The sequence below is a fragment of the Acartia tonsa genome, chromosome 9 (genome assembly GCF_053477335.1).
Source record: "Acartia tonsa isolate MP-2025a chromosome 9, ASM5347733v1, whole genome shotgun sequence".
Classification (NCBI taxonomy): Eukaryota; Metazoa; Arthropoda; class Copepoda; order Calanoida; family Acartiidae; genus Acartia; species Acartia tonsa.
In genome coordinates, this window is record NC_137268.1 from 10,355,351 (window position 1) to 10,369,097 (window position 13,747).

Consider the following 13,747-nt stretch of genomic DNA (forward strand, 5'->3'; position numbering starts at 1 on the left):
TATAAGCGATTTTTGTTGATTTATTCTATTTTATGATGTTTTTTTTATTCCCAAATCACTTTTAAGTATCAATGAACCATTGTTAATACAAAGATGTTAAGTAATAACCACAATATCTAAATATTTTTTCCCTCATTTATTAACTTTGATAATTTTTAATAACTTATTTTGTAGATTTATACACACAAACTGAAAGAGCTTTACCTGTTACAACAGCAAGACAAAATACAATCAAACAGCCAAATCCTGAAGATTTTATTAACAATTTTCTCAACAAATTACTACCCCCTAAATCAGTGGTTGACATTCAAGAAGAAAATACTAACCCAGTCATAACTCATAGTCATGATGATTTAACTTTAGATGTCAAAGAAGATGCTCCTTTGTTAAACCCTAGTTTATACAAGTCTAACATTCCTGAGCAACTAAATAGTGATTTTCCAAGTCTTGGCAACTTGGCTCCAGAATACTCTTATGAGAACACTTTTAGGCCTCAAGGAAAACTTTCATCATTTTCTCCAGGTGCCAAACCATCAAGTCATGCTGCCAAGAAGCCAATAATCATACAGCTACCAGCTCATTACTTTGATGTCCAAAATGATAAAGATGACAATATTGATGAAGGTCTTGGTCTTAAAGATAATATTCCTGATCAAACTCAAGATTCATTTTCTCAAAATGATAATTCTTTGCTAGAAAACATCAAACAGAGAGATCAAGAGAACAAAGATCTTGATACTATTTTAGATTCTTTTCTAGATTCTTTAATACCAAGAAAGGTTTCAACAGTTGAAGATCCCAAACCATCAATGAGTCCTTTAGAAAAGACTCTAATGATGTCTGTTAAGTCTGAATTGATGTTGAAGAAAAATGTGAAGCCAGCTAAAGTGAATGTTGTTGCTCTTGTAATGGATGAAAATCATACAGAGGATGCAAGAGAGACTCATGAGATTGTTGAGGAGAATATTCTTGGCATCGTTGATGACAAGGTAAATATAAATTCTAATATCATTTTTTATGATAAGGTTTTTATTAGCCTGGAAATGTTTTATATGAAATTCAAATTTATTTCTTTATTCTGATTTAGTCTACCTATTAATTACTTTTAATTCAATAAAAAAAGCTATCATTGCAGTTGGAATTTTTTTTTTAGTATTTTTATTGTATTTTTTTTAAGATAATGGTTAGTGATGTATTAATGAAAGAAAACTTTGAACAACACAAACCTGTTGAGGACTCGGTTAACTCAATTAATATGAAACAAATGAAAGACTCAAATGATGATAGGCTAATTTTTCTTCCCATTCACAAGTTACCACCCAGAAAAAATCCACTTTTTGACAGAGCTAAGACTAATCATGACCTTAAGGTGATTGTAATCAATCCTTTCAAAGGTGGTATTAAAGAGCTATTGGAAGAAAGAAAACAGTTAGAACAAAAAGAAGCTATTAGTTCCAAGGTTACAGAATCTGGCAAAGTAGCATCTGAAATTTTTAATGAAGATTTCCTAGCTGGAACAAATGACCAGAATGAAATTTCCCAATTTTCTGATGAAAATAATGAAAGAAGTAAGTATAGACTTGCTGTTTATCCCAAACCTTACAGACCTACCTTAGATATTCAAGATTTTAACAAGGGGTCAAGTGATCAAGTTTTGTTTGAGACAGATGCCAGACCACATACTCCTGAACTTGAAACATCATTTCAAGAGTCCAATTTGAGTTCTAATATTTTGTCTGACACTAAATATCAGAAAAGCCAAAATGAAGATCCAAGATTTAAACCTATCTTAGTTCAAGTTACTTTGTCCGATTTTCATGATCCTTTATCATCAACAGAAGAATCTGTAGTATCACATTTGTCAACTACAATCTCAACTACTACAGAAGATGGATTCTCTTTGTTTGGTGCAAGGAACAACTATTTAGAATTAAGTGATAAGACTGATGAAAGATCTTTCTCAATAAAATCGACTACAAGATCTTCAACAACCACCACCACCACTTCAACAACAACCACAACTACCTCTACAACAACATCCACAACTACCACTACAATAACAACCACAACTACCACTTCTACAACAACGACAGATAGATACTCCCTATTTGGATCAAGAAAGAATTTATTAGGCAGGTATAACTTTGGCTTACCTGTAACTCCTGTTGCAGAAATCAGCCCAGTAACTTCAATTGCTCCTATTGTAATTCTTGTTCCTACAACAACTTCTTCTGCTACCACAATTACTACCACCACAACTACTACTACAACTACGAGCACCACAAGCACCACAACTACTACTACTACTACTACAACAACTACCACCACTACAACGACTATCACCACCACAACCACTACCACCACAACGACTACCACCACAACTACTACTACAACTACTACTACAACAACCACCACTACAACAACTACAACTACCACAACTGATAGATTTTCCATTTTTGGACCTAGAAAAAACTATTTTAAACAAATTGATAAAGTTACAGAATCATCTACAGTATCAGATGTCTCAAGCACTTTATTAACAACAGAAAGCTCAACAATTTCAACTTCTACAATTAGCTCTACGCTCTCTTCTATGACAGAAGAAAGTTCTATTGAAAATGAAGTTATTGAAGTAAACAAGACGACAGATTTGGAGCCTGTAGTTCCAGAGACTAAGCAAGAGCTGTTGGAGGCCTCCAAGGTGCTGTTGACTAAGCTGACAATGTTGACAGTTGGTGAAAATGGATTGGATAAGATTCCTGGACTTTTGCAACAGCTGTTTGCTGGTTTTGGTAGGTTCCTATACATTCTTTTTTTTTTTAATTTTTATCCCATTTCTTTACTTTTAAATTTAACTAGGCCTCTTGTAATTATCTCACAATTATTTCATCTTTGCTAAAATTAGATTTACTGAATAATTAATAAATTAGGTTAGGTTAAGTGAGAGTTGAAACTTAAGGATAAAAAGATGGGGTTGGTTATGGATGAACACTGATTTCATACTCTCAAAATATTATTTTCTTTTTTCAATGACCGTATTTGTTATAAAAAAAGAATGTAAATCTTTCTTAAAACTCCCAACCAACACACTTTTACAACGTAGTTTGATTATCATACAAAATTAGAAGTCGAAAAGTTGCAAGTTTACAAGAAAACATAAATTGAAAACTTTTTACTTATTGTTGTAAATTTTGATTTTTTTTCAGGATTAGAGCCACCTACAACTACAACAGAGGCCACTACAATAACTACAACAACTACAAGTACTACGACTGTATCAACCACTTTAAGAACTAGAAACTTTAAACATAATAGATTGTCTTACTTCTACAAACAAAGGTAATGACTAGTTACTTTTTTTCAAAGGACAATATATCTATCTGAAAAGAGTAAAGCATATTGGAATTAACTATGCTTATGCCTTCTGATTAATAATTCCTTTTCATTTTAATTTATAGAAAGGGGTGTTGTGGAAAATAAATATTTCACATATTTTTCTGACCTTCACCCAATAAGATTTGCTGGCGTCCTGTTAAACCGTCATTTTGTTGTTTCTTGAATTAACGGTCCTGCGACAAACGTCGAAGTGGACAAAATACCTATTTTAGACCATCTCATAGGTATTTTAAATGCCTAACCCCTGCGGGGGGCTTATTTGTTCATTCATATCTTAACCTTACCTAATCTGTATAGAAATACTTAATAAAATTATTATTTTAACACTCCTGCGTTTGTCCACTCCGACGTTTGGGATTCCTGCGTTTGTCCTAGAACCGAATTAACACATATACCTAAAAAATGGAGATATTAGAAATATCACTTCAAACCCCTCCCTAACTCCGCCTTCATAAATTAGCTGCATAGCGTTTTAATAATTTTCTTTCCAGAATGAATTCGAAACCGATTAATGTCCGCTGGAATAGAACCGGTTCTCAGCCTTAAAATCCTGTATATTTTCATAAAGAGACTATTTCATACGAACATTTCTTACAAAACTGGTATTAATCATATAATTTTTCATTTTAATATCCGAAGAAAGCTGTCTATAATACAATGCCAAAAATAACTGTTTTTAAGACAACCTGCTGAAACGAGACTAGAGGATGAAGAAGAACAAAGATTAGGTCTTCTGTCTTCATTGAGGAGTCAAATTATCACTTCAGCTTTACAGGTAAAGGTCGTTAAATGGGAAATGATGTAGAATATACTTGGATATTATGACAGTTAATTATTATTGTCATTAAATAAGATTGCCGTTCCTCCGGCCTTTAAATGGTCAGCTCGTTCGTCCAGTAGGAAGAGAGGGGTGGGAAAAAGTTGGTAGAGGGTGGGGAATGTGATCTTAGCCCGCTACAAGTTTCACTTTATTAGAGTACATAATAATCTGGCTAATAGTGTGTCCATTGAAAGTCTATTTGCTACATGGCTCGTTCCCTCAATCTGTATATATATCCGCAAAAATGTGTGCATGTAATGCTACTTTTCTGTTTAGAATCGTAAGATTGTAGCCAAGGCAAACAAGATTCCAGTTTATTCTCCGGCTAGAAAGGTTCATAGCAGAAAAGTAAAGTAAGTTTTAAATAATGGTGCTTGTCCTACAAATTGCCTATCGATCATTAAAAACCTCCCCCTCTTTAATTTTTGTCATATATATAAATAAGTAGGGTTTGGGGGGTATTTTGTTCTATGCCTAACCCCTGAATAGGTCCCTAACTCGATGTACCGGAAAATTACCCCCCACCTTTTCAATTATTTAAAAACAGGGATGACAACATCCATAAAAGCGAAGCACTGAAACGGTAGGACAAACGGACGTTAACACTTGTATAGTTTCAGAACTGAATAATCCTAATATAAATGTATAAGAGTCAAAGCAAAATTGTGAGTAAATTTGTTAAAAACTGCTTTATACAGGATAATGTTTATGGACATACTTACATTTTTAGGACTTGATTATAGAGTTGCTTCGTTTTTTACATTATACTTTGTTGTCCCAGGAATCAATATACCAAAAATCAGATGAATCGGATAATTAGATCACATAAAAATTTGATGTTAAAAAAGTAAAAAATCATCATGTTTAAAGTGGACGTACGGACATTTTGGTAATGATTATAGAGTTGCTACGCTTTCTAATTCGTACCTAACTGCTAAAGGAATCACCATGCAAAATTTGAAATCGAAAGGACAATTCTAACATGCCTAAATTAACGAAAAAAAGCTATCCGTTACGGACGGACCGACGGACCGACCCTAATTATAGAAAAGCTTCGCTTTTAAAAATATTAATGTTTATAACATTGCACTTGAGGGAAAGCGTCCTTATATGGTTTACCCTTTCCATAGAATGTAATTGTTTTCGATCAATTAGATTATTGGCAATTTAATAATTTTCTCGTAATCATTCGAATCCGGTGGATAGTAACCGGTTCTCATCCATACGAAAAAACTATCTCTAGCATCGTATTATATCCAGCTTTCTACGAATATAAAAACTGGTTTTAATCTTATAATTGTACATTATATATCCGCGGAAAGCCGTTTATAATACGATGAAAGAAATAACTATTCTTTTTCCATTTAGGGTGTTCTACAATCAACCAGTTATTGAAGAGACAAAAAGCCAAGATGATGGTATTCAGCTGCAAGAAAATCTTGGTAATACATTATTAAAATGACCAGTCAGTTACACAGAAGCTAACTCCCCCCCCCCCCCCCCCTCCTAAAAAAACCTAAAATGGTGTATCCATCCTCAGGATCTTATATATTTTAAAAATTGAAATGGATGATATAAAAGGGGTAGTTTCACGAAATGCATTTGAACTTAATTTAGTGAACCGCATAGTTTTTGCTAGTTAATTTATATATATATATATATATTTATATAGCATATATTTGAAAGAATTTCAATTTTTCTACCACGTAGTTTTAAAAATATCAAGACTTGTAAATCGTCTTTTTGTAATATATGCAATTTAAAAAGACGATTTTCAAGTCTTGATATTTTAAAAACCACGTAGTAGAAAATTGAAATTCTTTCGAATATATGCCATATAAATGTAGTTTAACCAATTAACCAGGAAAAAATATGCGGTTTACTAAATTAAGTTCAAATGCATTTCGTGAAACTACCCCTTTCCCATTATTTCTTTGCCTGCAGGACATAATATATATTATTTTTTTAAAATCATCTGGGAGGAAGAAGACATTGGGATGTTTATTGGACTAGTCCCCCAAAGCTTTATAATAAGGTTTTTTATTAGTTGGCTGGATAACCTTTAGGACTTTTATTGTATTTTGATTGGTTGGTTCCTTAAGTTGAAAATCCAAACGTTTAACTACTTATTGTAATATACAGAATGGGTAATTTTGAGTCTCTCGAGTCATTTCACTATGTTTCAGATAGTGACAAAAATTGGGCGTTATCCTCTTTTTCAATTTTTTTTCAATTTTGTACCCCCAAACCCCCACCCCTCCCCCGACTACCGACGAACAACTATTTTAGGTTAGGTTTTATTAAAATGACCAGTCAGTTACACAGAAGCTAACTCCCCCCCCCCCCCCTCCTAAAAAAACCTAAAATGGTGTATCGATCCTCAGGATCTTATATATTTTAAAAATTGAAATGGATGATATAAAAGGGGTAGTTTCACGAAATGCATTTGAACTTAATTTAGTGAACCGCATAGTTTTTGCTAGTTAATTTATATATATATATATATATATTTATATAGCATATATTTGAAAGAATTTCAATTTTTCTACCACGTAGTTTTAAAAATATCAAGACTTGTAAATCGTCTTTTTGTAATATATGCAATTTAAAAAGACGATTTTCAAGTCTTGATATTTTAAAAACCACGTAGTAGAAAATTGAAATTCTTTCGAATATATGCCATATAAATGTAGTTTAACCAATTAACCAGGAAAAAATATGCGGTTTACTAAATTAAGTTCAAATGCATTTCGTGAAACTACCCCTTTCCCATTATTTCTTTGCCTGCAGGACATAATATATATTATTTTTTTAAAATCATCTGGGAGGAAGAAGACATTGGGATGTTTATTGGACTAGTCCCCCAAAGCTTTATAATAAGGTTTTTTATTAGTTGGCTGGATAACCTTTAGGACTTTTATTGTATTTTGATTGGTTGGTTCCTTAAGTTGAAAATCCAAACGTTTAACTACTTATTGTAATATACAGAATGGGTAATTTTGAGTCTCTCGAGTCATTTCACTATGTTTCAGATAGTGACAAAAATTGGGCGTTATCCTCTTTTTCAATTTTTTTTCAATTTTGTACCCCCAAACCCCCACCCCTCCCCCGACTACCGACGAACAACTATTTTAGGTTAGGTTTTAGGCTAGGGAGCCGAGCGCTGCGGCTAGGCAGGCAAGGGGGCCGAGCGCTGCAGCTAGGCAGGCAAGGGGGCCGAGCGCTGCGGCTAGGCAGGCTAGGGACCCGAGCGCTGCGGCCACGGTTCATAGTTCGTTGTCGAGGGAGGGGGGGGGGGGTACTCAAATTTTCAATATTGAAAAAAAATTTCTAAGAGGATAATACCAAAAATCGTTTTTTACATTTTAGAAAATACACATATATATGTGGTATTCGGCAGCCGTGAGCCATGTCTATGGCAACCCTGACCTGGGTTCGGAGAAGGGCCGAGGGCCCTCCCCCGAGTCCTGGGGAAGGGGTCAGCCGACCCCCTCCCTATGCCTAAAATTAATGATAGATTTTGACAGCCTTATTATGGTTAAGCTGTATTGTTAATTCCCCCCACCCTTTCCAGGGATGGGGGATCATTATTGCCCAAACTGATTATTGTATATGTATTATATTGATTCTGTTTATGATTACTTATTCCAATCTGTGTATTTATTGTTTGTTGTATATAACTTTAGTAAACCTTAGACCCTGAATAAAGGAACAACTGAATAGACTCTGTTTGTTACTTAGTGATTGCTAGAGAAGCATAGCTTCTCTATAATATATGTGTCCACGTCTGTTCGCACTGCCGTAGTCATTTGAACTCGGGTGTCTGCCATTTAACCGAGGCGGATACCACATATTCACAAGTTTTTGGAAATAAAGCCGAAAAAATTAGCTCTTTACTATACAAAATAAGAATTTGGTGTGTAATTATACCAGAGGTTTGTAATTAAGTTCCTTTTCATCATAGTAAACAACTATTTTAAAGGTCAACTAAACAACATTTCAAATCAGTGTGGACCCTTTATTTTTAAAGCTATTTTTAAGTTAGTATTATATATTTTTGGAATCCGTATGTAATAATTAATACGTTTAGCCTTTAAAAGAAGTCAAATCTCCATTTTTTGTTGTAATTGTAGATGGTTTTCTTAGGATACCCGATTTCTGTTAAATAAACAATCTTCTTCTAATGAAAATTTTACGTTTGGTTCCAGATCTTTTAAGGCCAAAAAAGTCCAAGCAAATCCTCTTACATGGTGATATTAGATGTATGTAGGATATCAGAGAACTTTATCCTGTTTATGCGAAATTATGCGAAGTTTGTTTTTTAAGCTCTTAAAGGGCGAATATAGGTTGAATATGATATGGGCTCAAAAAAACCGTGCCATTCCATAGATTATAAATAACTTAAAGATATTGACATATCTAATTGTATAAGTCTGTTTATAGCTTAAAACCTGTCAAACTCAAGATAATATTATGTAATTAGTGTGGTTCCCTAAGAACTCAAACACTCTAGCATCACACAAGGCTTCGTGGCAATTAAAAAGCTTTCGTTAAAGGATAGTCGTAATAACGTGGAAACCAATTAATCAGGAGTAAATATACCCATCTTCTACCTTCATACAAATTATATAAAGTAAAATATTTAAAAGTTTAAAAAAACATCAAATAATGTAAAAAGTAAAAAAAAAATAATCGATAAAGTTTTCTTGGAGGAAGAATTATTTCAAATCCCTGTTTTTTTAAGGTTCATGTGTGTGTGTGTTGAAAATGCGTACTTGAGGATATTTATATTTTCCAGAATTAACCAATGATCTTTGTACAGAAAATAAACTTTAAGACATATTATTTACCCTAGTCAATACTATTGGCGCACTTTTACGCAAATTATTTTTACGCTTTTTAAAAATGGAATTAAAGAGTATCCTGGCATCCTGTGCCCACCAGGATGGAGATATTCAACTTTCAGTTATGTGTCGTACCCATTTTAAACAAGTCACTCAGTTATAGCTCTCTATCTTTCACACAAAGAAAATGAGATAGAAAATACTAAAAGGGGGGAGGGTCGCCCCCCCCCCCCCCCCCGACTATTAAGGGTTAACAAACATTGTTAGTTGGGTTGTAATGTGTAATATCTTTTGATATGATTCCCGTCAATGTTGCTTAGAAACAAAGAAAGTTACAGCTTCTGAAATGTGCTTATTAGACTAGCTTTGCACCCCCTCCCCCCCTTGACGCCCCTTGTGTAAAACCCTTGTATTTTCACCATTATTTTAAAACATATATGTATACTTATTGCTATTTAAATAAAATTTCATCAAAATTTTCAAATATACACTCTCTATGATTTTTTGTCATTTTTTGGGATTTCTGGAATACAGTGATTTGGGGTGTACATCAATTTATCAGCCATTGTCTTTAGATCCATTTGATTTTGCATTTTTTCAGCATCAGAACTGAACAACACCTTGAAGTCCCATTTGCAGTCAATTCTGACCAGGGTCCAAACTCAAAAGAAACAAAAACAAGGTTTGTTCTTCAAATTAGTTTTGAATTTATTTTAGTAGCGAAGCTACTTTTAAAATGGTGTTCTCACATCCGCTAGTTTACTAGATATTTCATTTACAGGTGTACTTCTCATTGTCCGTTCTTGGCATTCATTTTCTTTCTTTCTATGTTAATGTTTTTAGCCTTTACCTTTTTTATTTTTGTGCATAACTATAAGATTACTGAAGTCCTTATTGTTTTAAAATAATTTTACCTTGTTATAACTTCGTTACTTAAGGTAATGAATGATTGTAGAATAAACAGGGGAATAAGGAAAAATTGTCAATTTAGGGTGCTAATTATTGGTTATTTCGTTCATCCAGTAGGAGGAGAGGGGGCGGATGGTAGGGTATCGTTATTTTAGCCCGCTTCTTTAAAGAACATGAAAATCTGGTGTATGATTCAAGTACTAATATATCTAATTCTTATGGTCACTTTTGTCCTTGTTATTTCAATATGAATATTTATTTTTAGAATATGAGGAAAGTGTAGTAAACTCGGTGAAAGAACAGCTTGAAAAATTCACGGCTATGCTTGATGAAAAATCCTCCAAATCTATTCCTGAAAATGACAACATTAACAACGTCAAAGATGACCTCGCCAAAGCGCTTGAAGCTCAGCTCAGATCTTTTTATGGTGATTATAAATAAGTTTTGTATTATATACAATCAACTTGACTTATTACCTTTATGTAATGTAAATAGTATTTTTGACAATTATTCAGTTTATCTTACTATACCTATTATACATGATTTTACATAATAAATTTTCATATGTAATTATGATTTTATATAACATAAAAAAGCTATTCCAGAACTAACTTTGTCAGTCAAGAATTTGATAAGTGTTAATGAAATAGGTGTTAAAATAGTTTATGAAGATTTCGCTTTCTAAAAAATTCATGTACTGTAACTTAGTCCGTTGGTATATTTTAAATGCTCCTGTAAAAATAAATTTAAGTTCTGCAAAGTTAGGTAATAGTTTCAAGGTTATCTACTAAAAAAATTAAATAGCTTTTAAAAGCGAAGCTTTTCGTTAATTAGGTTCGGTCTGTCCGTCCATAGAGTTTAGCTCTTTTCGTTAATTTAGGCATGTTAGAATTTTCCTAATGATTTCGCATAAAAAATGGGTATAGTTTGGAAACCTTCGCAACTCTATAACTATACCAGAATGTCCGTACGTTCATTTAAAGCATTTCAATATTAATTTTTTTGACAGCAATTTTTAATGTGTTATAATTATCCTACTTCTATATCTGACTTTTAGAATTATGTATGCTAGGAGAACTACATACAATATTTTAAGCGAAGAGTCTCTTAAGTAAAAAAAAATTACCTGTATAACCCTGCCAGGTTTGCTGACATCCTGTGCCCGCCAGGATGCCAGCAAATACAAATGATTAAAATTTCATCAAAATTAGATTTTTTTCCTTTTTTAGGGTTTTCTGGAACATTTTAAATGTATGCCTTATAAATCCTTATACTAAAGTAACAGGATGTGTATGTGTGTGTTTGTACCGAAGGATCTCGCTAACCGCTGAACCGATCGGGTTCTCCTTAACAGGGTACCTTCTCATAGTTCCCGGGAAGGTTTTTAACTATTTTGGGGGAGGGTACCACCACCCGCCCAGGAGAAATCACAATAAATCTAAAATTTTTTCTCTCTAATAGAGACTCCTACGTAACATTGCAAAGTATCGTAGAATATTGATAGAGACTCCTTCGAAACATTGCAAGGTTGCATTATTTTTTTTTAAACCTGAAACATTTAAAGTGCCACTAGAGGCCTCTAGGGGCGTAGCCGCTAGTGTAGTTTAAACTATTAGACACTAAATTGCATTTCGTTGCAACTGCCCTTTACTTAATTTCTGACACTCTACAAGTGTTAATGTGCGTTTGTCCTTCCATTTCAGAGCTTTGCTTTTATGGAAGTTGTCATCCTTGTTACATAAAAATTTACTCCTATTGCTATCACTGCCAATTCTATAGCGGCTTCGGAAAATGGTGGTCCCGCCGCCGTTTTCTTTTATTAGAGATACCAAAAGTTGGGGTAAGGGTAAGTTTTAACACAGTTGCGTAAACGGTTAGTATAGGCTTTGTAGTATCTTTGGTCTAGAGGGCTAAAAAAACTAGTTTTAATCTTAAAATTGTACATTCTATATCCGCGGAAAGCCGTTTATAATACGATACGAGAAATAACTATTATCTAAGTTTTAAGATTTTTTGGATAGGCCTCCAGGTTCAGGAGCTGCAGGCCTGAACACTAACAGGTAAAAAATCAAAATTTCTTATTTGAAGAATAAGAGGCAAGATTAAAAAACAACATAAGCATCTTTTTGGATATTATTTACATATTTGAAGAAAAAATTACAATCGGTTCAGGTGCTGCAGGCCTCCAGGTCATCTCTGGACAGGTAAAAATCAAATTTCTTAATTGAAGAGTTAGAGGTAAGTGTAAAGGATTGAAAATTTATAAGTTTTAGACATTTTTTAACATATTTGAAGAAAAAATTACAATCGGTTTCTGAAACTCAACATCTACGCAAATGTGTCAAAACTCCCCCCCGCCCTTATTTTCTCATTCAAAATTATTTAAAACTAATGGCGTAGCACCCAAAATAAGATTGCTGGTATGTAATGAATAACATAAGAATATGTAAAAATTAGATTTTTAAAATGAAAAAAAAACAAATATTTGAAAAGCATAAATTTATTTTCCGCTAATATGCAAAAATATAATATAATTTAGAAGATAATATGATTAAAATAAGATTAAATATAGGTCTACTAGAAACATGAAAAAATAATGTATAAATGTCATTTGATTGGTAGGATACAGGTATAACAAACATTTGATTAAATTGTATTAATTAACTTAAACATAGCCATTAAATATTGTATTTAACACATGCACAACTTTTCTTTTAAAAAGGGATAGTTCTATGAGAAAAAAATTCTTTTGGCTATTTAGGATAGAAACTTGTAAAATATTTGTGTAATTAATATTTTATCAATGTACTTTGTGTGTAGTTGAAAGTTTAGAAAGAATTTCAATTTCATTTTACAATTATTTTGTTACAAAACAAGGATGACAACATCCATAAAAGCGAAGCACTTAAACAGTAGGACAAACGGACATTAACACTTATATAGTGTCAGAACTGAATAATCATAATATAAATATATAAGAGTCAAAGCAAAATTGTAAGTAAAATGTGTTGAAAAACTGCTTGATTCAGGATAATGTTTATGGACATACTTACATTTCTAGGACTTGATTATAGAGTTGCTTCGCTTATTACATTATACTTTGTTGTCCCAGGAATCAATATACCAAAAATCAGATCAATCGGATGATTAGATCACATAAAAATTTGTTGTTAAAAAAGTAAAAAAATCAACATGTTTAAAATGGACGTACGGACATTTTGGTGATGATTATAGAGTTGCTACGCTTTCTAAATCGTACCTAACTATTAAAGGAATCACCATGCAAAATTTGAAATCGATAGGACAATTCTAACATGCCTAAATTAACGAAAAAAGCTATCCGTTACGGACGTACGGACGGACGGACGGACGGACGTACGGACGTACGGACGGACGGACCGACCCTAATTATAGAAAAGCTTCGCTTTTAAAAATTATCATTTCATACTTCAGCAATTTGACAATCTTTTTTTTTAATAATTTTGTATTATCTTAACCTCTTAAGGATTTTTAGTAAAAATATGTGAAAAGGGTTTCGGATTGCCGGCCGCCGTGGATGTTGATATCAATTAAAGGGGTAGTTTCACGAAATGCATTTGAACTTAATTTAATGAACCGCATATTTTATCCTGGTTAAATGGTTAAACTACATTTATATGGCATATATTTGAAAGAATTTCAATTTTCTACCACTAAATTAAGTTCAAATGCATTTCGTGAAACTACCCCTTTCATTTTAAAAACATCCGGACAATACAGAGTTTAGCTTAGGATTTAA

General features: G+C 32.9%; 1 protein-coding gene across 1 annotated transcript in view; it reads left to right on the forward strand.

The window, feature by feature from the left end:
- The window catches only part of LOC145328189 (uncharacterized), a 28,967-nt gene extending 18,428 nt beyond the window's left edge, over nt 1–10,539 (forward strand). The window contains exons 12-19 of the mRNA XM_080171781.1: nt 175–989; nt 1,178–2,792; nt 3,207–3,339; nt 4,078–4,171; nt 4,493–4,569; nt 5,585–5,658; nt 9,662–9,742; nt 10,235–10,539. Coding sequence (XP_080027907.1) covers nt 175–989; nt 1,178–2,792; nt 3,207–3,339; nt 4,078–4,171; nt 4,493–4,569; nt 5,585–5,658; nt 9,662–9,742; nt 10,235–10,410 — 3,065 coding nt within the window. The 3' untranslated portion in view covers nt 10,411–10,539. The remainder of the gene's footprint in view (nt 1–174; nt 990–1,177; nt 2,793–3,206; nt 3,340–4,077; nt 4,172–4,492; nt 4,570–5,584; nt 5,659–9,661; nt 9,743–10,234) is intronic.
- The last annotated feature ends 3,208 nt before the right edge of the window (nt 10,540–13,747 follow it).